The 23,025-nt window shown below is 35.9% G+C and overlaps 4 protein-coding genes across 6 annotated transcripts; 3 read left to right on the top strand and 1 right to left on the bottom strand.

The window, feature by feature from the left end:
* The first annotated feature begins 1,399 nt into the window (after positions 1–1,399).
* Positions 1,400–5,192, top strand: LOC102624603 (elongation factor G-2, chloroplastic). Its single transcript, XM_006477193.4, has 4 exons — positions 1,400–1,851; positions 2,436–3,850; positions 4,202–4,714; positions 4,864–5,192. Exons 1-4 carry the CDS (start codon positions 1,614–1,616, stop codon positions 5,029–5,031), a joined length of 2,334 nt encoding a protein of 777 aa, XP_006477256.2. The 5' UTR covers positions 1,400–1,613; the 3' UTR covers positions 5,032–5,192.
* An 893-nt stretch (positions 5,193–6,085) lies between these two features.
* LOC102624310 (hsp70-Hsp90 organizing protein 3-like) lies at positions 6,086–9,837 on the bottom strand. The gene is made up of 7 exons (XM_006477192.4): positions 8,789–9,837; positions 7,715–8,003; positions 7,104–7,189; positions 6,772–6,995; positions 6,602–6,668; positions 6,456–6,515; positions 6,086–6,364 (listed from the first exon to the last, which is right to left on the bottom strand). The coding sequence occupies exons 1-7, from the start codon at positions 9,683–9,685 to the stop codon at positions 6,251–6,253; spliced, it is 1,737 nt and encodes a 578-aa protein (XP_006477255.1). The 5' UTR covers positions 9,686–9,837; the 3' UTR covers positions 6,086–6,250.
* Positions 9,838–13,483: 3,646 nt separating this feature from the next.
* On the top strand, positions 13,484–16,544 carry LOC102624027 (uncharacterized). 3 transcript variants are annotated; one of them, XM_015529688.3, is made up of 3 exons: positions 13,484–13,654; positions 14,703–15,083; positions 15,455–16,544. In XM_015529688.3, exon 3 carries the CDS (start codon positions 15,477–15,479, stop codon positions 16,380–16,382), a length of 906 nt encoding a protein of 301 aa, XP_015385174.2. In that variant the 5' UTR covers positions 13,484–13,654; positions 14,703–15,083; positions 15,455–15,476; the 3' UTR covers positions 16,383–16,544. The 3 variants fall into 3 exon arrangements, with proteins under 3 accessions (XP_015385174.2, XP_006477254.2, XP_024955172.2); XM_006477191.4 differs by lacking the exon at positions 14,703–15,083; XM_025099404.2 differs by lacking the exons at positions 13,484–13,654; positions 14,703–15,083 and adding an exon at positions 13,672–14,028.
* A 693-nt stretch (positions 16,545–17,237) lies between these two features.
* LOC102623739 (legumain) lies at positions 17,238–21,247 on the top strand. The gene is made up of 9 exons (XM_006477190.4): positions 17,238–17,667; positions 17,789–17,953; positions 19,172–19,328; positions 19,551–19,636; positions 19,719–19,918; positions 20,032–20,080; positions 20,173–20,379; positions 20,521–20,727; positions 20,818–21,247. Exons 1-9 carry the CDS (start codon positions 17,332–17,334, stop codon positions 20,998–21,000), a joined length of 1,590 nt encoding a protein of 529 aa, XP_006477253.2. The 5' UTR covers positions 17,238–17,331; the 3' UTR covers positions 21,001–21,247.
* Positions 21,248–23,025: the final 1,778 nt, after the last annotated feature.

The following is a 23,025-nucleotide window of genomic DNA, read 5'->3' as shown; positions in this document are numbered from 1 at the left end:
AGAACTGTATCTGCAGTGGATGATACATTCTATTTTTTAGCAGTTTTAGGTAGAGATAGCAAAACCTAGCCTGCGTGTCTTCCTTTAGACGCTTGGGCGAGCTTAAAAAGCCTGGTACTGGACCGGGTTTTTAAGTCCAGACTTTTGAAATTTGGATTTTATATTTTATGATATAAAATTATATGTATTTTTTTTTATTTATCTTATAGTTTCATAATTTCTAAATTTATTTTAATAAAACTGGATATGAAAATATAAATTTTAAATGTTTAAAATTTTAAATATATATATTAGATGGATCAAATAAACATAATTACTTAAAATAATATATATCTCATAATATTTTTTTAATAAAATTTAAATTTCAATTTGAATTCGGATTTTTCAAGTGATGTCCGAGACCGGCGTGCCTCATCACCAGAAATTTCAGTTCGTGAATCGTGTGCATTTATCCACACGTGCATGAAATCCTAGCTTCATGATGGATAGGCTCACAAGCAGCGATATGTCTATTCAGTTTCATCTCCTGTACATGCCACTGTCCCACCTCTCTCAAGTAAAATATGAGGACATGAATTCTAGTTATGTGGCAGCTTTTCAGCCCTTATATCCCATTTTCCTCTTTGCATTTTGGCTGTCTTTCACATTATTAAGGACTTGGTTATGTTGCAATTATATATCGTGTTACAGTTACATCTAGTTATTAGAGCTATTAAAATTTAGAGAAATGATACAGCCACAAACTCTTGTACAAATTTATTTTGTACAAACTAACTTGGCATTAATTCATTGGTTGAATGAAAATATAAATTAATAAAAATAAATCATGTGGGTTAAGTGATATTTAATTCAACCAATCTTATCATGCCACATCAGTTTATACAAAATAAGTTTGTACAAGAGTTTGTGGCTGTATCATTACTCTAAAATTTATTGTTGTACCCTCATCTAAATGGATTCAATAACTAGTTACAACTGTGATACAGTACCACAATTACAACATAATCAGACCCCATTATAATGCCATAAACCCTCATTATCATTATCTTCAATTCATTCCTTAAAAACAATTTTCAATTCAAAATTTCGAACCTTATACTTGAGGAGGCTGCGTACTTGTACAAATATGTAATTTGCTGAAGATTATTATGATGAAGTACGAGAAAAGAAAATGTATTATTATTAGAAAGATGCAAAACGATTAGAAATTTTTTTTTTTGTTAATTGAATATTAATTTTTAAAGGATATACCTTTACTTTTCACTATGTTTTAAAAATTAAATTAAAAACAATAATAATCTTTTCAATACCAGAAAATAAATCAGAAATTAATTATCGAAAATATGAAAATAAAAAAATAAATGTTTCATATAAATGGCTCTTAATTTTCCAAGCGCACAGGCCACTTGAAGAAAACAACAAAAGATAGGCCTCGCTCAAGCGTTAGCCTTAAGGGGAGAAGAGAATAGAAGAGAAGAGAAGAGAACATAACCAAAACCAGAACTGAATTACAACCGCTTACTTTATCTTTTTTCCCTGGCGAGTGGCCAGTGAGACTCCGTCACTTAACAGTTCACAGTTGAGTCCACTGGTGTTAAAGTGAAAAACTAAACATGGCAGCAGAGAGAATGATAACGGCTTCATGTTCATCGGCAGTATGCAACTTCAATATGAATGGCTCTCAAAGGAGGCCTGTGCCTGTGCCTGTGACTGTCCCTCGCTCTCTGGGTCTCCTCCCTTCTCGAGCTTCCCATTTCTTGGGAAGCGTGCGTGTCTTCAGCCCCCGTTCTACTTCCAAGCTCTCTCCCAGAAGCAGAAGACAATTCTCTGTTTTTGCTGTGGCCGCTGAAGGTTCCTCTCTTTCCCTTAAGTCGGTGTTAATTATTGCTTCGTTAGATCAATTTCCTTTATTTGGATTAATTTCGGAATACCCTTTATTTAATTCTTCAAGTTTCAGCGCAAAATTTCTTTCTCTCTTTTTTTTTTGTACACTATCGTAATGGTATTGAAGACGCGTTTTTTAATTTATTTTGGAAAATTTGGCTGTAATATATTCATTGGTCTAAAAAATAATAATGTTACTCAGAGTTTAAACAATATAAAAACTGTAGTAAGTAGAAGGTGGTATTCAGAATTACGTTTTGTGATACTGGGAAATTATTGCAATGAATAGTTGTAACACAAGTAATATGCATTCATCTTACTTTGGAGTACTGGATTCTTTTGTTGATATTATATGGCCGTATCTATCATGGAAAAGCAAAGGCGTCATTATGGTATTGAAATTTTTGATCTTTATTCTTCTGCAACAGTGTTATTTTTGGATTCTTACTTTAATGTTTGCTTGTAAGAGGATGAGTTTTTATTTTGATGGTTGTTTTGGTTTCTGGGTTTAGGCTAACAGCAGAAGTGGATTTCATTTATCTTTTTTGCAGAGTCAAAACGTGTGATCCCCTTGAAAGATTATCGGAATATTGGTATAATGGCTCACATAGATGCAGGGAAGACTACTACAACTGAACGAGTCCTATTTTATACAGGAAGAAACTATAAAATTGGGGAGGTACATGAGGGAACAGCTACAATGGACTGGATGGAACAAGAGCAAGAGAGAGGGATTACCATTACTTCTGCTGCAACTACTACATATTGGAACAAACACCGGATTAACATCATTGATACTCCTGGCCATGTTGACTTCACACTTGAAGTGGAGCGTGCTCTCAGGGTTCTGGATGGTGCTATCTGCTTGTTTGACAGTGTTGCTGGTGTGGAACCTCAATCTGAAACTGTATGGAGGCAAGCTGACAAGTATGGAGTTCCCAGAATCTGCTTTGTCAACAAGATGGATCGTTTAGGAGCAAACTTTTTCCGCACAAGAGATATGATAGTTACAAACTTGGGAGCTAAACCACTTGTAGTTCAATTACCTGTTGGTGCAGAAGATAACTTTAAGGGAGTTGTTGATCTTGTGAAGATGAAAGCTATAATATGGTCAGGAGAGGAATTGGGTGCAAAGTTTGCTTACGAGGATATACCAGCTAATCTTCAGAAAATGGCTCAAGAATACCGGTCACAGATGATAGAAACCATTGTTGAATTGGATGATGAAGCTATGGAAAGCTATCTGGAAGGAAATGAGCCAGACGAAGAAACCATCAAAAAATTAATCCGGAAAGGAACCATTGCTGGCAGTTTTGTCCCTGTGTTATGTGGTTCAGCTTTCAAAAATAAGGGCGTTCAACCATTACTTGATGCTGTTGTTGACTATTTGCCTTCACCACTTGACTTGCCAGCAATGAAGGGAACTGATCCTGAAAATCCTGAAGCAACACTTGAGAGGGCAGCCAGTGATGATGAACCATTTGCTGGACTAGCTTTCAAGATTATGAGTGACCCGTTTGTTGGTTCCCTCACATTCGTGAGAGTGTATGCTGGGAAGCTTTCTGCAGGATCTTATGTGCTGAACGCAAACAAAGGAAAGAAGGAGAGAATTGGTAGACTTTTGGAAATGCATGCCAACAGTAGGGAGGATGTAAAGGTTGCCTTAGCAGGTGACATCATTGCTCTTGCAGGTCTTAAAGACACCATTACTGGTGAAACACTTTGTGATGCAGACCATCCAATTCTGCTTGAACGAATGGACTTCCCCGATCCTGTGATTAAGGTTGCAATTGAGCCCAAGACTAAAGCTGATATTGACAAAATGGCAAATGGCCTGATCAAACTTGCTCAAGAAGACCCTTCATTCCACTTCTCACGAGATGAAGAGATCAACCAGACAGTGATTGAGGGTATGGGAGAATTGCATCTTGAGATTATCGTCGATCGCCTAAAGAGGGAATTTAAGGTATATATTGGCCCCTCCATACATCTGAGTATCATGTTAATGTTAGGTATTTTTTTACTTCACTTTATTGGGTTTAAACCTTATTCATGGTACTTTTTTCTTGGAATATATGATTGATGTTAGTGTATAGGTATATACTTTTACATACAATACTTGTACGCATATCAGTTGTTGTGAATATCAGTATGCACAGTGATATAGTTTTATGTCTGTGAGCAGAAGAGAACTAAAAGATGCAATAAAATTGTTTGACTGATGCTATTCTTATTTCCTGCAAATTGCAAAGAAAAATATGTTCTGGATGCATAGACTTTTTCTTTGTCTTAACTGGTGATCCTTTGGTGCTAATAGGTAGAAGCTAATGTTGGTGCACCCCAAGTCAACTATCGTGAAAGCATTTCTAAAGTCTCTGAAGTGAAGTACGTACACAAGAAACAGTCAGGCGGACAAGGACAGTTTGCTGATATCACCGTGCGATTTGAGCCTATGGAGGCAGGAAGTGGATATGAGTTCAAGAGTGAGATCAAGGGAGGTGCAGTGCCAAAAGAATATATTCCTGGGGTGATGAAAGGACTAGAAGAATGCATGAGCAATGGTGTGCTTGCAGGCTTCCCTGTTGTTGACGTACGTGCTGCACTAGTTGATGGTTCCTACCATGATGTTGATTCTAGTGTCTTGGCATTTCAACTTGCGGCCAGGGGAGCTTTCAGGGAGGGCATGAGAAAGGCTGGCCCTAAAATGCTGGAACCTATAATGAAAGTCGAAGTTGTCACACCTGAAGAACACTTGGGAGATGTGATTGGTGATCTCAACTCGAGGAGAGGTCAGATCAACAGTTTTGGTGACAAACCTGGTGGTTTGAAGGTACATTGAATTTCTTTCTCAGCACTCTGTCCGGATATACATCCATCTGGTTAATTCCTAAGTGTCTTTGATTCTTGATCTTTCTTTCCTTAGTTTTTCCCGCTGCAGTCTAAATTTTCGATTCATGGGATATTTTGGTATTATTGCAGGTGGTTGATGCGCTGGTTCCACTGGCAGAAATGTTCCAATATGTTAGTGCACTCCGAGGGATGACAAAAGGCCGTGCATCATACATTATGCAGTTAGCTAAATTCGATGTTGTCCCTCAACACATCCAGAACCAACTTGCAGCGAAAGAACAAGAAGTTGCTGCTTGAATGAATTTTTCTGAGGAAACAGGAATCACTATATATTTTTTCATTTACTTGATATAAATCAAGGGAAGGTTTCTTTTTGTACTAATTTTATAGATGAGCTGAAAAAAACTTAGAAAGTTGTGGACGTCAATCTCATCATCGCCGAACAACATCTTGTATCATTGTGTTTGTGACGTAGGATTTGAGAAAGATTTGATCTTTTCCATAAGTTATACGGAGAAAGGGTGGTAATCTTAAACCAGAAGGTGTGACAAATCTACCTTATTAGCATACGGAGACTGCAATTTAATAATATGATTGATTTTCTTTTCGGACTACACTGTTAAGCATTTGATCGATAACATAAGTATTATTAAAACTATCATTAAATACACGCTTTATTAATTATTCACATGTGAATCAAAATCGTGCTTGCTATATTTTGTTTTTTATTGATATTTCAGTGTGAAACGTGGTTGATGGTTGTAAGGCCTTCTCTTGTTGCTGGGTTTGTAGCTGCCTGCTAGATGACGGATGCTTTAAAAACCCCAAAACTTGATTGGAAGCTATTTGCTTCTACTTTACTTCGGCGTAATTCATACTAGCACCGTAAGCCATTTTCATGCGACATTTTGATTTTTTATCACCATTTTACTTCATTAGGCTGTTAAAGAAATGCATCGATAATATTTCATTTTTTAAAAATAGCTGGCATTTTCAAGTACGGCCTGTGTGGTTCTGTTATTATCCAATCCAACCCTAAAGGCGCAAACTACTATAATGCACCAACAAAAAATGACTCTTCGATGAGCTCAGTGCACCCGTACTTCGACGATCAATGATCTATTTTTGTCATTGCAAGGCAAATCGAATGAATCAAATGCGTAAAATGTTCATAGCATTCCCCGCAACCGAACATCTAACAAAAGACTGACATATAGTCAGGCGTAAGTACCGCGAACACACAGTTAAGCCCTCTTCAATTTTGTATCTGCCAGCCATGCTTATGTGATTGCTATTATTACATACTCAAATTGTAAATTTCAAACCTGTGAAATACCGGGAACAGATCATAGGCAGGCAAGTGATATCCCCATAAAAGATTATGAAATAAACAACTTTCAAATTTCCAACTGAAAACCGTTTTTAACAATTACTCCACTCAAATTCACACAGAAAATTTAATTCACTGAAGATTAAGCTAAAAAATATCCTTGTCTGTTGTAAAGTTACTCCAAATTTATCTCATCTGGACAATCCCTGCATTGATCAGCTTCTGAATCTTATTCATCACCTGTGGGTTCTTCATGTGATCTTGAGCAGCTTTAGGATTTTCCTGGAAGTCAACCAACACCTGTCCACAAAGTTCATTTAGCCAAATTCATTATGCAGAAATACCAGAACTTTAAATACCTACTGAGGGATTCTAACTCATCTCTTCTTACCTGTCTCATGACTGGGTCAGAGAGTATGTTCTGAATTTCGGGGTCCTGCATTCCCTTGGCCTGCATGATAGAAACAGAATTAAATCACGCCCCAATATTGTTGAAAAATTCATTCATTCTCATCAAGAGATTTAAAAGAGGCTCACTTGTCTCTCCTTCAATTCCTCCGGGCTTAATTCACCACGACCGGCCTTGTTAATTTGCTGCACACATCTGCAACAAATTTTCACCAAACAATTAAAAGGCGACAACGATACAAGCTTAGAATGTGCACTTTCAAGTAACGAAATCTCAAAGCAGTATTCATATATTGTACCTTCTGACGCCATCAAGAAGCTCCTGGTTTTGTGGGTCATGCTTTAGCCCCTCCTGGTATGTTTCTAGAGCTTTGTCATATTCCTTCAAGAAAAACTGAATGGCTCCTTTTCTGGTATAACCCTTAGAGAAGGTTGGATCAAGCTCAATGCACTTATCTGCATCCTTCAATCCCTCAGGCATGGCCCCCAATTTCGTATAGCAGGCAGCTCTGTTACTGTATGTCTGGAAGTCAAAAACCAGCACTTTTTTTCAGCAATTGGCCATCATATATGCTTGAAATAGAGTTTAGCATGCACCTAAACTACAGACAAAAAGGATGAGACTTCATACCCTTGGATCTTTGGGATTCCTTCTCAATGATTCTGTATAATGTTGTATAGCCTCTGGATACTTCTGCTGCTTAAAAAATTCATTTCCTGCAAATCACCAGTGACATCAGGTTTGAGGCCAACAAGAAATATAACAAAGTATCACTCAGTGGCAAAATATGGAAACCATGGCAAATCCAAGTTGAATCCATTAATAGGCATCTGTTAAAGAATGGTAAAGCGCTGCTTTGAGTGACAGCAAAACCATAGTCCCACAGTGAAAGAATAGTATATCCCAAAAGAAACAAGTCAACAGCATCTGTTTAGGAAGGACATAGCTAATCCAAGTTGAATTCATTAATATCAGATATGTTAACGTTGAAGATGCCAAGAACAGAAATCAAGCACCACATTATCTAATATCAAGATGCACAGTAACTTGAAGACAACTTATGACAGGGATGAAGCTTAAATTTACTGTGTCCTGTTTGCTGATGCATGCATGCATGTGCGCGCGCACGCGCGCGTCTGTGTGAGAAATCATGTTATCATGAGATAAACCTGTTAAAAGACTTTAACTAAAGGACAGAAGGCAAACGAGCAACCAAACAAAAAGCCAAATGGAAACTGTACCTTTCTCACGCTCCTCATCAGCTATCTTCGGGTCAAAAATCTCTTGTTGCTCGAGTTCCTTCTTAGCTTTCTCCGCCTCATTAAGTTTTTTCAACGTGTCTGGGTTGCGATGCTCAGTTAGAGCTTTCTGGAAAGTCTCAATAGCAGGTTCATAGTCCTTTGAACATTTTGCCATTTTCACCAGAGCAGTTCCCTTCCTAGTTAAAGCTCTTGCTATCATCTTAAAGTCAGATCTAAGCTCTCTTCCCCTTTCGACAGCCTTGTCACAATCCTTGATGCATTCCTCATACTAAAAAAGAATGATTCTATTAATAGGATTATGATGATTTATAAACAGATTATATAAGAAAAAAAGGGACATGATTTTCTAGTTAAGTGAACTTGAATAAAGACTAACTACATTAAAAACCTTTACTAAGTGGAATCATAAAAATAATTTTAGAGCAATAAGGCTGAGATCAACTACTAAAAACAGCAGAAGCTGTTATGCTTTCTGTTCCAAAGGATTCAAATGTTCCAAACTGTTCAAAACCAACTGAATTAGTAGAGGCTGGTGAAATTTACACTATTTCTCATATTAAAAACTTAAATGATGCAGTTGAACAAAATTATTAAATACATCTCTTATCCAGAAACCAATATAATGATTGATACCATTAAAAACTACCGCCTAACCCTAATTAATTTGTTCAATATGAAAACAACAGGAGGATATATTACTATCAGAAAAGTGTACATAGTGGCACTAAAAGTTCATGAAGTCGTACATGGATGTTTCCCAAATCCCCAAACAAACAAAATCTTCACTGCCATCAAATTTTAGACTATAGCCGCCTCTCACTTAAAGCATATTCCTCTTAACTGTCCTTGTTACTCTCATATGCAGAAATATAAACAAATCAACAGTTGCATAAAACAAGTTAAATTCTGACCGTATCCTAGATTTTACAGTATCATATGTCAATTAATATGACTACTAGCATGCATTGGTCTATAAACTATAATCTATTCAGTTACATACACAAATGAAGAAACATATAAAAGCAAAACAAGCGAAGCAGAAGCAGTCATTACCTTGCCCATTTCGAGATAAACCGCCGCACGATTAGTCAGGTAAGAAATATCCTCATCATCGAGCTCCAGTGCACTGGAGTAATGTTCAATTGCTTTCTCAAATTCCTTCTTCTTATAAGCAGCGTTTCCCGCCTCTTTCTCCTTCAATGCCTTTTCTTTTCTTTCCTTAGCTTCCTTCTCCTCCTCCGTTAGCTCCATTGGCTCAGGCTCGGGCTCAGACTCCGGCTTCCTCGTCTCCTCCTTAGACGTCTCCGGTCCTTTTGGGGCATCTTCGTCCTGCATTTCCACGTCATCACCACCAGTGGGCCCCTTAAACTTCACATTTAATAAAACCCCCAAAGCCTGCATCACCCGCTGGTCCTTCAAGTATAAGTTTAAGTTGTTAGGATTTCTCTGAATATCCTTCATCATATTACGAAAATCATCTTGGTCGAGATAACTTCTCGTAGTCGGATCCGCCGTTAATTTTGCCCACATCTCAGGTCCGGCAAAAGCAGAACCAAATGGATTATCGGCCGGCGGGGAACGAGATCTGAACGACGCGGAGGCCGCCGCTTTAGCATCGGCCAAGCCGGATTTGAGGGCTTCATTGTTAGGATCGATATCAAGTCCTTTCTTGTAGGAGTTAACAGCTTCGATATAGTCCTGTAATCCGAGGTGAGCAGCGCCAAGTCGGCTGTAGCCTTTGGACCAGTCCGGCTTAAGCTCGACGGTCTTCTTGGCGTCGGCTAAGGCGTCGGCGTAGTTGTGGAGAGATGCGTGCGCGGCGGATCGATTGGAATACAGCACGTGATTATCCGGAGATAAAGAGATGGCCTCCGTGAAGTGGCGCACCGCGGCTTCGTAATCCCCGGACGAAAACGCAGCGTTTCCTTTCGCTTTGGCTTCGTCTGCCATGTCAGCAAGGAATTAATTGAAGAATGATTGGCTTGTGGTTGTGGTTGCAGTAATATTTAGAGCAAAGTACTGCCCTTTGAACTTCTCCTTTGTAGCTAAGAAAACGATTAGTTTCAAATATAAAAGAAGAGTGGGAGGGACGAGAGGGTTCTGGGGGAGAGGGATTCTGGAAGGTTCCGTTAAGTGAAGTCGTTTCGCTCGTGCCATCGTGCTCGTGCGTGCCCGAATAGAAAGTGGGTTGTTTGGTTACGGGGATTTGGTTGAACTTATTCCTATAACCGCCGCTTTTTCGAGTTTATTCTTAAAATTATATATGTATAATTGGGCAGTCTGTTTTTTTTTTTTTTTAATGAAAATAAGTTATGCGAGTGAAGAGAATTATTTTAAAATAAATTATAAAATTATGTAGTTTAAAAAAGTTAAATTTTTATTATTTAAAAATGTATGCGCACAAAAAAAAAAGGACATTCGCACTGAAAAATAACTAATATATACACATCATAACACACACACACGCACGCGCGCACACACACACACACACACACACACATATATATATATATATATAGTTTTACTTTTTTATCATTGCATCACTTAATAATAATAATACAAAGTTGAGATTTTTCTTAAATTATCATAACTGGATTTAACTTGAAAGGAATAGGATCCTCTCTTGATCTAATCTTTACTGAGTTTTTAAAGATCTTCTGTTATGTGTCTTTTTAGTGGTTGACTGGTAGTGTATAGGTAAGATTTAACTTCTTTTATTTTTATTTATTTATTAACAACCAATCAGCAATTGAGTTATTTGCTCAGAACATGATCAGATAAGGAAAAAATCTTGGTCAACTTTAAAATATATGCATTCAATGTCCTTTATAACATGTCTTGATTTGCACATAGTTAAAAGAGTAATGACAGACATTCATCTTTTATCCCAAATTTCATCTTAAATGATATGTTATTAATTGATTGGTTGGTAATTTTTTATAAGATCTAAGTGAAGTAATTGTACTACCCTCACTATCCAATTGATAAATACGACGTCATTAGGGATAATTTTTTGAAAAAAATAATTTGGGATGCATAGCATTACTCTAGTTGAAATTCAATTGAAAAATAGCTACTCTAAATAAACATAAAATTTGTTGAGACAACATATACAGGAGACTGATAAAGTGAATAGGTGTCCTTTTACTCTATTACCTAATATGCATTTTATATTGCCAATTCAGGTTTAGTACAAAAATTTCAATTAATTTTTTATGTTTTAATCAATTTACATGAAAGTTATACTTAAAAAATAAAATATAGTATTACAAGTCTCTCCTCTTTTTCTTTTATCTTCTGCTTCTTATGTTATAAGCATGACAAATTGACAAACTAATTTTAGTGCCTGCTTGGTATGACTTATCTACTAGTCATAAGTGCTTATTTAATTTTATAAACTCTTTTTAAAATTTATGTTTTTTTTAGAATAGTTCTTAAAGATTAAATAAGTTATTTTACCTCTACTAACAAAAGATCAAATTTTGGGTTTTTGAAAGTATAGATCAAAAAGTTTTTAAAAATGTTAAAATTTATAAATGTCTTTTATTTATTTGACAATCTTATTTCATTTTTTAAAGCATAAGTTTAAAAAATTTTGTCTATTAAAGTAGTTTTATAATTTTTAATAAAGCTCTTATTGACAACCAAATAACTAAAAAATTTTAGGCAAAAACTCAACTTATAAAAGTTTTACTAATAAAAGTTCTATTTAAAAAGTTATATCAAATGGAGCCTTTGACATTACAAATCAATTAGTTAATTAACTTCAAAGATGGGATTAACTTTTGAATAAGCAATTTAATGGTAGGAATGACAAAATACTTTACGGGTTTGGGGCCTCATGGAGCCCCACCCGAAATGAAAAAAATTTTGAATAATTTTTGGGGAATGAGGACAAAATAATCCCTAAATTTCTAACGGGGTGAGGTTTGGTTTTGTACTCCCCACCCTAATCCCCATTATTTATAATTTTTTTAATTCTTATTTAATAATTTTTATTTTATCAACTATAATGTCAATTAATAATTTTTCTTTTATTTTTTATGTAATATAGACAAGTTATGACTAAAAGAAAACCCTACAATATAATTCTTTTTCAATTCTAAAATATTATTATGTTTTATTTTCACTTTTAAGGTGCTGTTCTGTTTGAATATTTTTTAATTTTAATATCATTTTAAGATATTATTTCAAACTTTTAGAGTTTTTTTAAATAATTTATAATATGTTAATGATTTTATTTTAAGTCTCTAATTTTTTATTTATTAAAATCATGTATCTATACCTACTGTGAAACAGGTAAATGAAAAATGTGATAAAAATAAAGAAATTATTCCCCACATGAAGATTCTTCATCCCCTTCCCCACCCCATTTAATTGATTGGAGAATGGGGTAGGCCTCTCACCCTCACACACCCCATTGCCATCCCTATTCAATGGCTAATTGTCTCTAATGGGCTTGTAAGTTGTAAACTGTAACAATTATGGGGTCTAGAATGAGGCCGAACTCGGGTAAATACAACATCCTATTTTTGTAATGCTTTTTACACCCATTTGATATCCGTATAACGCCCCACTTTTGTAATCATAGACATTGTTCTATTGTTATTAGAAATTACATAAAAGGATAAATATAAATTTAATTAACTAAAATATTTTTATAAATTTTGAATCCTTAATTAATTTTGAATCTTAATATATGATATAATTAATTTATTGACAAAATCAAAGCAATTTTGAACAATGACCAAATAAAAGACCTAATAATCATAATCTTATTATTAAAAGTATGTTTATAATTTAATTTATTTATTTTAAATAATAGTAAGACTATAACGTCCCACTTTTGTAATAATTTCCATACTTCTATTGTTATTTGAAATTACATAAAAGGATAAATATAAATTTAATTAGCTAAACTATTTTTATAAATTATGAACCCTTAATTAATTTTTAATCTTAATACATGATATACTTAATTTGTTGATAAAATCAAAGCAAGTTTGAAACAATGAGCAAATAAAAGACCTAATAGTCATAATCTTATTATTAAAAAGTATGTTTATAATTTAATTAACTTATTTTAAATAATTGTAAAATTAAAATAAATTTTAATTAATTTTATGTCCTTGTTATTTCCTCAAAGAAAGAGCTATAGATAGAAGAAAGTAGGGTTTCTTAAGAGTTTTAAAGGGATGGTGAAAGAAGCTTCACTCCAAAAATAAACAAAGCAATGGGCGATGATCTAAAAACCAAAAGTGTAGAGCTTTTTACACCCCAAAAATTTATTTTGACACCACTCTTGAATTTTGTTCTATAAAATATCCTCAGCTTAATTTGTAGAATACAAACCCAGAAATTAAACACAATCATCTTGTCTTTAAATTTCACCATACAAAGAATATTTCTTTTAATTTTTTATTTATGAATACGGAAAAATCCTAAAATTTTAAATTATTTTTTTTTCTAATTACATAATCTCTATCTCCATAAGTTTTAATTCTTAAAGTTTTAAAAAATTGAATTAAAATATAAGATACAAATATAAATTATAAAATGAGTTTTTTTAATATAAATTATAAAATCAGTTGGGTGTAAGAAATTGTTAAAACAATAATTTATTTAAGTGTTTAATATATTTTCATTCAGAAAAATTATATTGATTATTTAAGTAATTTCAATTGAGAAGGGCTTTTATAAGGAATTTAGGTGTCAAAACGCTACTCAAAGCAAAAACCCGCGCTTATCAGCGTTAATGGGCCTAGCAGGCTAGCAGAACGTTGCACTTTGGGATCAAAGCAAAAGGACTAAGGAGTCCGCTTTACAATATGTTCGCATATGGATTTATTTTATAGAATGAGGCAACGCGTACGTTAATGACTAGTGACCTTGAACTGCTAGCTGCAACAAACTCAGTCGGTGAGCTTCCATTTCTGTAAATTATGTTCAAACCCAATGTGATGACGTGATTTCTTTGCTTCTAGTCATTGCTTTTATTGCATTTCTGATTCTTTATGTTTGTTAATTATTTATTTCATAGACACGCACGATCCCTGTTTGACGAAATTCCGCAAACAAGAATCCTTAACCTTCTTTGATTAAATTCCCTAACAAATGCGATTCTACAAAATTTCCTATACTCATCTTGATAATTCCCAGTGAAGCATGTTAATCGCACGAGCATTCTTTACAGCTGCGTTGCTTTTGAACAGATGCCGTTGCAAAACCCAGTCAGCCCGATCATTTTTTGAGTTGATAACAATTGCTATGCTGGAATCTTATATGTTGAAGCTGTATTACTGTTATCCGAATAATGGACTGATGTTTTTAATATCTGTAGTAGCTGGCACATGTTGATTGGTGGCATTTGTAGAAACCATAAGGAGTTCATCTCGGGCTGTAGTTATGTGTCTGATTATAGGTTTTCATTACAATTTTTGGTAGATTTTATAATATGTAAGATGCGTGGTGGTGGCATCGATGATGGAGTGTTTTGAATCTTATCTACCTTAATAAGCTCTACAACAATGCATCTTTTTTACCCTTCAGTTTAATGGTCTAAACAGAGGAATACAGCATTTGATGTAATATTAGTTGCGAGAATTGATTAGCAAAATTTTGCAAACTATATATTTTAACTTAGATCACAGTCATCTCTGTCAACGCTATCAATGAACTAATTGGAAATCATGGTTAAGTTATCAAACATGTTTTATAGAATCATTAGTTTCTGTATGAGTATGGACAATCCCAACGGTGAAAGCATTTACTCTAGAAACTTGAACATTCAAAGCTCAGTTTCTAATTTTAGAAAAGTCTTTAAAATTAAAATGTGTAAGGTAGTGTGCTTGAGAACAAAATTAAAATAAGCTGAGGTTCATTTAAATTTAGAAATTTCGAGAAATAGTGTGGATGGATATTGTTTTGGGCATCTATTTATTACTGTTGGTTCTGTTTCCCTTTTTAGGAGGTAGGTTCCAGGTCTGTCTGGTCGGGTCTTCAAGTGTTGAATATGAAGACCAAACCATGTGCGGAAATGGTGACTTTTGCTGATGCTAAATGTCAAGCCATTTGAACTCACAATGGGACTAGGTGTTAGGATGAAAAAATCTCAGTTGAATCAGTTGCCCATGTTATTGTCATGTTCTCTGGAGGTTTATCTCATTCTGCAGTTTCAGATTGTGATGTTCTTATCTGAAAATATGATGTTTCTGGAAACTCCCAAGTATAACACTACTGCATCTAGTCAGTCCATTTGTCAATGATTTCATCTCTCGCTAGGGAAGGGATGAGAAGTGGAAACAGCCTGTGATTTGATTGAACACTTAAGTTCATTCTGCTTTAGAAGGTGGTTTGTGTAAATGACGTTCTCCTTTTGCATACATGAGAATGTTTTGTTCTTTTGACTTTAAAAATTTATGTAGGACATTAATGGATTTAGAGTATGCTTTCCCATTTTTGCTCGTATCTTTGATGTTTCTTACCTAAGAGATTTTTGTTTCTAATGAGAAAGAAGGGAAAAGATTTCTGCCTTATCTTTATATGGCAAAATCTTCCTTCTCTATACAATTTTCATTAACATATTTACGAATGGAAAATGCTTTCAGACCAGTGGGCTTATGTTATACAGTGGAGTCTTCCTTCTCTATACAATTTTCTGCGTACCTTATTGTTTACATTGTTATTTAATTTATTCTTTAATAAATTATGTATTTGCAGGAAAAATCACAACAAGGATTTCATGAGTGGTGCTTCAAGTAGCTTACGAGCAGCTTTCTCCCACTGTGTACAGCAAGTGCGAAATTATGATTACCATCACTACCTCTGCCTCCTCGAACTCCCCCCTGAATTACGGAAAACTGCCTTTGCCCTCCGTGCCTTTAATGTTGAAACTTCCAAAGCCATGGATATTGCTTCTGATCCCCGGATTGGTCTCATGCGCCTAGTCTGGTGGAAAGAGGCAATAGACAAAATCTATGTTAGGAAGCAAATTGAGCACCCAGTAGCTCAAGCTCTTGCATCAGTTTTATCTGAAAATAAAATAAGCAAGGGATGGCTGAAAAGGTCTGTGGAAGCTCGAATTAATGATGCAAACAGAGAGATTAGTGATATCCCAGAAAAGATTGAAGATTTGGAGAAATATGCTGAGGATACTGTATCAACTCTTCTGTACACGACACTTCAAGCTGGTGGTATAAAGTCCGCTGCAGCTGATCACGCAGCATCTCATATTGGCAAGGCAAGTGGCCTTCTTTTGCTACTTAAGTCATTACCGTATCATGCTAGCCGCAACCGCCACTTTTCTTATATACCAGCTGAAGTGGCAGCCAACCATGGTTTGCTTGTTAAGGAGGGGGGTCGATCGGAAATCCACTTGGATTCTCGTGAGGGTTTATGTGATGCTGTTTTTGAGATGGCATCAGTGGCAAATGTCCATTTGCTGAAGGCTCGTGAACTATCTGGGGCGGTGCCAATTGAGGCCCGTCCGGTTCTTCTTGAGTCTGTGCCTGCTCAAGTTCTTTTAGACTCCCTGAATCGGGTGCAATTTGATGTTTTTGATCCAAGGTTAGCACGAGGGGTGCTGGGTATTTCTCCATTGTGGTACCATGTGAAATTGAAGTGGTATTCCTGGAGGGGGAAGTACTGAAAGATATCTAATACTTTTTACAGATTGAGTGGGTCATTTACCTTTGGGTAGGAACCCTGCGATATAAACCAAGCGTTAAGTGTGTCTTTGTTTCGATAGCTTCATTGCGGAACACATACCATCTTCTGAGCGGTGACATTTATGCTAATTGTGATTTTGTTATGTTTTTGTCTTGATAAAAACGCAGCATAGTCTTGAAACCTTATGGTCAAGAATCATTTAGGCTGCATATTCACCATTCTTGTTATCACTGGCTCTGGCTGGAGGAATAACCTGTTTACTAATCAGTTTCATTGTCCGAATTGACAACCATAATATATAACAAGTCTGCTCTTGAAAATTTTGCTTAAAAAAAAAAAAGAAAAAGAATTCAGCTCTAGTTTCATTTCTTGATATAAGATGAGAGGCCCTGTAATTCCTATTTATTTATTTAGTTATTCTTCCAAGATATTCGTATTTCTTGTTCAACATATCATTGTTTTAGTTTTGCAGTGGCTGAACAATCGAGTCTAGGCATTCAAAAATGCCCCCAGGGATTGTGTCTGTACTGATGAATTTGGGCCATTGTTTTCGTTTCCATTACGCACGGTATTTGATATTTATAACAAAATGTCATTTGCGGGGGATTTCATTAGAGGATGATGAAGAGGAATTGGACAAGCACACTATTTTTATTTTATTTTTTCAATTTTATTGTTGAAGATGCATAACATTATTAAAAAAAATGATAATAAAAAATTAATGAAAAAAAAAAAAAAAAACGATGGCTTGAGGTACTGGAAAGTGCATAGGTTCCAGAAAAAAGAATGAAGCAAACAAAGAAACTCCAAATTCCCGAAGTAAAACAAACGTATGTTGGCAACGTAGTGTTTGGGGAGTGGGGACCCATTTTTGATCAGCGGTCAAAACGTGTCAATCCCTGCTTTTGCATGGCACCTTCCACCGCCTTATGCTCTTTAAGTACGACTTTCTCCGTTCTTACCACCTCACTCTCCCTCTTTTTGTGCTGTTTCTTGATTGCTTCTTCATCACTAATTTTCTCAATTTTTTCCACGCACTCTCTATGGCCACTGCCCATCATCGCTCTGTATTCTTTTTGCTAGTACTAGTACTGGTTCTTTTTACAGGAGGAGTTCAAGCTGCACGGTTCAACCGAAGGGACTCAGCAATCCTGTTGCCTTCTGAGAAGCAAGAACCGCCGGCGGAGGAAGGTGGTGAGCCTGTTGGCACTAGATGGGCGGTTCTTGTGGCTGGATCATCTGGCTATGCAAATTACAGGCATCAGGTGTGTGTGTGTGTGTGTAGTCCTATTTTTACGGTTTTTTTTTTGAACCGTTAATTAACTTAATTAGCTAGCATTTGCATTTTATTATGGCAATTAAACTTGTATGACGAAATTGTTGCAGGCCGATGTGTGCCATGCATATCAGTTGCTGAGGAAAGGTGGGTTGAAAGAAGAGCACATAGTGGTGTTCATGTACGACGACATAGCCATGCATGAGCTTAATCCCAGGCCTGGTGTGATCATCAACCATCCACAAGGTGAAAATCTTTATGACGGTGTGCCGAAGGTATTTACCAAATCTTTTTCGTTAATTTTAAATAAAATATTCCTTCCTATGTAATTAGGAAAGCAACCACTAATTTAATATCTAATCCTATTATCTCTTTCTTTAATCTTGACAAAGACCTTAATATGCTAATCTTGACTTTGGTGTTATGAGTTGGTTTCATTTTGTCAACATTCAATAATGCTCCTCTTTGATAGTGATGGCCACTAAATGGTGTATTAATTTTCATTGGCGCTTCGTCAGTTTTAATTGTTTTTCTTGATGTCTAATCATGAACAGTATCCCTAGCTTAAATTACAATAATGTGAAAGTAATGTGAAAGCTCCTGAAACAATTTAATATCAAACGTAACAACTATTCCACTTTAATGAAAATGATGTGGTTCTGTAATCTTTTTGGTCCTTTCAGTTGCTGAATCACAGTGGTTAATTTTCTAAATCCGGGGGCGGAAGAATCCAGAAAGTTAATCAGTTGGCAGCCTGGCTTTGGGCTACATCAGCTTTTGAGCAAACAAAGAAACTAACTTCCTTTTTTATTTTTTTATTTTTTATTTTTAATTCCACTTTGCACATACGGCATATTCTATGTCACTCTTTCACATGTACAAACACATACTTCTAAACAAATTTTCTTTGAGGTTGGTGTGACAATCTTCTAGGAGTTGGTACAAGGAAAGTTCGATCCCCCAGATGTCTTATAGTCCCCTATGATTCACTGCAAGACATCTAACCAACTAGGATATCCTTTTGGGAACTAATTTTTGTACTGTCCTCGACAATGCTTTGTATTGAACATTTCAGTAGTTAGTTGCTGTAGATTAGTTCTAATAATCATGTTAAATTTTAGAAAGTAAAGTTGTTTTTGGCCTCCATTACTCTTTTAAGTGAATAAAAACTAATAAAAACATCTTAATTGGTTGATCAAAAAAGCATTTGGTGGCACGTCTGAGACTTGATATCATGTGGATTGCAGTACAGATCATTGGTTTTTAGTTTTCTTCGGGAGAAGTTGCTCTACAATATTTGTTATCATTCAAGACAACTGTGTTATTTTCCACTTATATGTTATTGTCTTTCAATCTAAACGTCCGGAGTTCCACTATGTGTTAATGAAGCTGATGAGGCAGAAATTTTCCTTAGTTGAAGTTTCATCGTTCACATTAATTGATATTATAGTTCACTGACCAAATTGTGTTATCAATGGGGATAATCACGGCAGGATTATACTGGCGAGCATGTGACTGCTCAGAATCTGTATGCCGTACTTCTTGGTGACAGGAAAGCTGTAAAAGGTGGAAGTGGCAAGGTCGTGAATAGCAAGGCCAATGACAGGATCTTTATATTCTACTCTGATCATGGAGGCCCTGGAGTTCTTGGTATTTTTTTTTTTTTTTCTGTACTTAGTACTTTATGTAGTCTTATATTGTGTTATTTTACACTACAGTAAATGGCGTGATATTAGCTTTAACATGGTTTCATGGTAGCTACAATCTCAAAATTTGGTTTTCATTCCCCTATTTTGGGATTAGCGTTAACAAGTGACCCGTGAAGAATATAAGTGCTTTTCTAGCTAGTTAATCTTCCATTTGGGATCGTAGGGATGCCAAATATGCCTTATGTGTATGCCATGGAATTCATTGATGTCTTGAAGAAGAAGCACGCTGCGAAGAGCTATAAAGGGATGGTAAAGTGATCAGTGGCTCAGAACTTGTGTGTTATAAAGATACAAATTATGATTATTTACAAAGTTTTATGCTGCCACACAGGTTATATATGTGGAGGCCTGTGAAAGTGGTAGCATTTTTGAAGGTGTAATGCCCAAAGATCTAGATATATATGTCACTACTGCATCAAATGCACAAGAGAGCAGCTTTGGGACTTATTGCCCTGGAATGGATCCTTCTCCACCTCCAGAGTACATCACTTGCTTGGGGGATTTGTACAGTGTTGCTTGGATGGAGGACAGGTATTCCATATTGCTCCTCGAAAGAACAAGCAAACTTTTAGGCTGTAAACGATCATGTGATTCTATATTGATGAAGTTTCCAAACTGAATATGTATTTATAAATTTCCTGCAGTGAGACTCACAATTTGAAGAGAGAGACCATAAGTCAACAGTATCAAGCTGTAAGATCAACAATATTTAGACTATCAACATCTTCAGCCGCAATTTCTGTTAAATACAAGAATAATTACAAGCTTTACTTATGTTCATGCAGGTGAAGGAACGGACTTCCAATTTTAACAATTACAATTCTGGATCTCATGTGATGGAATATGGGAACACAAGCGTCAAATCAGAGAAGCTATACTTGTATCAAGGTTTCGATCCTGCCAGCACCAACTTTCCTCCGAACAAGCTTCAGCCTGATCAAATGGGAGTTGTCAACCAGAGAGACGCAGATCTTCTCTTCATGTGGCATATGGTGAGCCTTTCCCTCTTTAATCTATTTGGTTAATCTCAAAGCTCATATTAAGCAGCTCTTCAGGTTTCCTGTTCCATTTGGAGTTAATAGCAGCAGGTCGATGTCTGGATGACATGCAAATTTGATTGCTTTGTTTTACAGTACAAAAATGCAGCAGAGGGATCAGAAAAGAAATCAGAAATGCTTAAGCAGATTACAGAGACAATGAGGCACAGAAAACACTTAGATGCAAGTATTGATATGATTGGAGTAATTTTATTTGGACCAGATAAGGGTTCTAGAATTCTTAATTCCGTTGGAGCACGTGGCCTGCCTCTTGTTGATGACTGGCAATGCCTGAAATCAATGGTAACGCTTTCTTTTTATAAAAAAACAAACTCATATCATTTTATGATTCTTTTCCCTCTTGTGATATATGCTTGAATTTTATATTTGCAGGTTCGTGTTTTCGAGACTCACTGTGGGTCACTCACTCAATATGGCATGAAACACATGAGGGCATTTGCCAATATCTGCAACAGTGGTGTGTCCCAAGCCTTGATGGAAGAAACTTCTGAGGCTGCGTGCAGTGGCAATGAGCTGAGGCAATGGCATCCAGCAATTAGAGGTTATAGCGCTTGATATTGATCTGATAACATTTAAGCAGAAGCTTATTACTGTTGGTTCTTGTATTCAATAGTTGCGCTTTCTTCCTTGGTGCTGTCTAAATGTAAAGGACGTTTAGTGTGGACTGTGGAGGCGACGGAGTCGTAGAACTGGCTTTAAAAGACCCTATTCCTATTGTATTTCCCACCCTTGATGTACAGTTGTGTTAGTTTTTCTTAGTCAACTGCAGAAATAATAGAAAACTTGCATTGTTCACCTGCAATACAGAAGAAGTTGCTCACTAACCGGACTCGAGATCCATGAATGAAGCTGGGCCCAGAATGGGTCATTAGAGCCCAAGATATTCAATCTGGTCTTACGGGTCTTGTGTCCAAATGTAGGCTTGAAATCAAACTAGGTCCTACGACCCACATTTATGGGAGTGCCCATTTCACTCCCGGAAGGGCCAAATCAGGAAAATTATGAGGGCAGAAGCAGATGCTTTAAAATGTGCGTGTATAAGAATAGGTGTGGGATTCTACTGGTGCTTTGAATTGGTGAATACAAGTGGCCCACGCATAAGATGACCATTCTTATGAATACCTGAGCTGATGTCGCGAACTGCCCAAAGTTTCGAGCCAAAAGAGGCTAACTTTGCAAGCCGAGTACTCATTCCGTAACACTAAGGTGCATTCCGATGTCATTTTTATGTGTCTAATTCTATTCTATAGTTCATACTATTATTTGAACTCACGACCATTATTTGCATCTCCAAGATCAGCGACACTGTCTTGGTAATTCTTTTTTTTTCCCTTCCCAATCAATATAATTGATTTGAAATCTAGTCTGGAAATCTCTTATTAAAAATGATAAGAGAAGCTTACTTGTAAATTAAAATCTATCGTAAAGAACAATAAAGAGACCTACTCTAAATTAAAAAAATAAATAAATTATTTTCACGATTATATGTGGTGACTTCAACCCTTAACCTCAAAAATAAGGTAATCACAAGGAGTGACTGTCTTGAGGAGGATGAAAATTGGACAAAAAAATTGAACAACGACGACAACAGGAAGATGATGCAGGAAGAATGTCTTGCTAGGGCCATTTTACAGCTTCATCACTTCTTTTAGTGGCTTGGTCCACATGTATTCTGGAAGCATGGGAATAAGGGACCATATTTTGCACCCTAAACTTAATTCAACCCGAACAATTCAATAATAGTAACTCTTTCAAGTCTCCGGATATGACTTGTGTGGCCGACTTTGCATAAAATAATTTCTTTTGCATGGGACCCGAGATTTGCTATTTGGGCAAGTTGTTCTCAGCACGCATAATTCAACAGCTTGCTTGTGCCGTCTCAATTGTGGGCTTCGCAATTCGCAAGTCCTGAAAAAGAAAGCGGGGCAACTTGTACTTGCTTTACGACAATTCTAGGCTGCGTAAATTATACTCCCCAATTTTTTTGTCTAACCTTAACTAATAACCTTGGATATTTGGAAAGAATTGCAAGAAATCCCAAGAAACATGTTATACTCTTATGCATGTTTTTGTTATATTTCACTACATATTAATTTGAACGGTAAATATTGCTTAACTTGTTAATCTATATAGGCAGAAAACAAAAATAAAGAAATTATTTCAATGATCAGTTTTGGAAGCTATCGAACAATCTTCCTTCTAACTTGTTTCATATTCTTGTGATGTGTTGGATCAATTGCGAGTCATACTAGTGTGAAACATTGGATTAATATCCAATCTTTTCTCCTATGATCAGACCATCATTTTTAATAAATGGCTGACCAATTGTTGGAGGTTTATGGATGGCTTGAATAGGTATTACAGAATTCCCCCTTGAATAGATGGTTGGATCATGATTCTCGTGAAAGCTTATTTTTTCCAATCCGTTAATTAAAATTAATGTCTGTTTCAATGACAAATTCATATAATTCATATATAAAGCAAGATCAACACAAGTCGTCGATACGTCACTATAGTGTTTCCATTTCAGATTAACATATAGAATTGGATTATTGAGCTCATTGAAATTGAGAATCATGT

The sequence above is a fragment of the Citrus sinensis genome, chromosome 3 (genome assembly GCF_022201045.2).
Source record: "Citrus sinensis cultivar Valencia sweet orange chromosome 3, DVS_A1.0, whole genome shotgun sequence".
NCBI lineage: Eukaryota > Viridiplantae > Streptophyta > Magnoliopsida > Sapindales > Rutaceae > Citrus > Citrus sinensis.
This window is presented reverse-complemented; position numbering and strand designations above follow the sequence as displayed.

Excerpts from the sequence above, each read along its gene's own strand:
- LOC102624027 (XM_025099404.2), top strand. The coding sequence starts at position 13,901 with ATGTTAATCGCACGAGCATTCTTTACAGCTGCGTTGCTTTTGAACAGA. Across the intron at positions 14,029-15,454 it reads GAATCTTATATGTTGAAGCT|GAAAAATCACAACAAGGATT; the intron begins GTATTACTGTTA and ends ATGTATTTGCAG.
- LOC102623739 (XM_006477190.4), top strand. The coding sequence starts at position 17,332 with ATGCTCTTTAAGTACGACTTTCTCCGTTCTTACCACCTCACTCTCCCT. Across the intron at positions 19,637-19,718 it reads CGAAGAGCTATAAAGGGATG|GTTATATATGTGGAGGCCTG; the intron begins GTAAAGTGATCA and ends GCTGCCACACAG. Across the intron at positions 20,728-20,817 it reads GGCAATGCCTGAAATCAATG|GTTCGTGTTTTCGAGACTCA; the intron begins GTAACGCTTTCT and ends TTATATTTGCAG.
- LOC102624310 (XM_006477192.4), bottom strand. The coding sequence starts at position 9,685 with ATGGCAGACGAAGCCAAAGCGAAAGGAAACGCTGCGTTTTCGTCCGGG. Across the intron at positions 6,996-7,103 it reads GGAATCCCAAAGATCCAAGG|ACATACAGTAACAGAGCTGC; the intron begins GTATGAAGTCTC and ends TTTGACTTCCAG. Across the intron at positions 6,516-6,601 it reads AGGAATTGAAGGAGAGACAA|GCCAAGGGAATGCAGGACCC; the intron begins GTGAGCCTCTTT and ends TCTATCATGCAG.
- LOC102624603 (XM_006477193.4), top strand. The coding sequence starts at position 1,614 with ATGGCAGCAGAGAGAATGATAACGGCTTCATGTTCATCGGCAGTATGC. Across the intron at positions 1,852-2,435 it reads TTTTGCTGTGGCCGCTGAAG|AGTCAAAACGTGTGATCCCC; the intron begins GTTCCTCTCTTT and ends TCTTTTTTGCAG. Across the intron at positions 4,715-4,863 it reads ACAAACCTGGTGGTTTGAAG|GTGGTTGATGCGCTGGTTCC; the intron begins GTACATTGAATT and ends GTATTATTGCAG.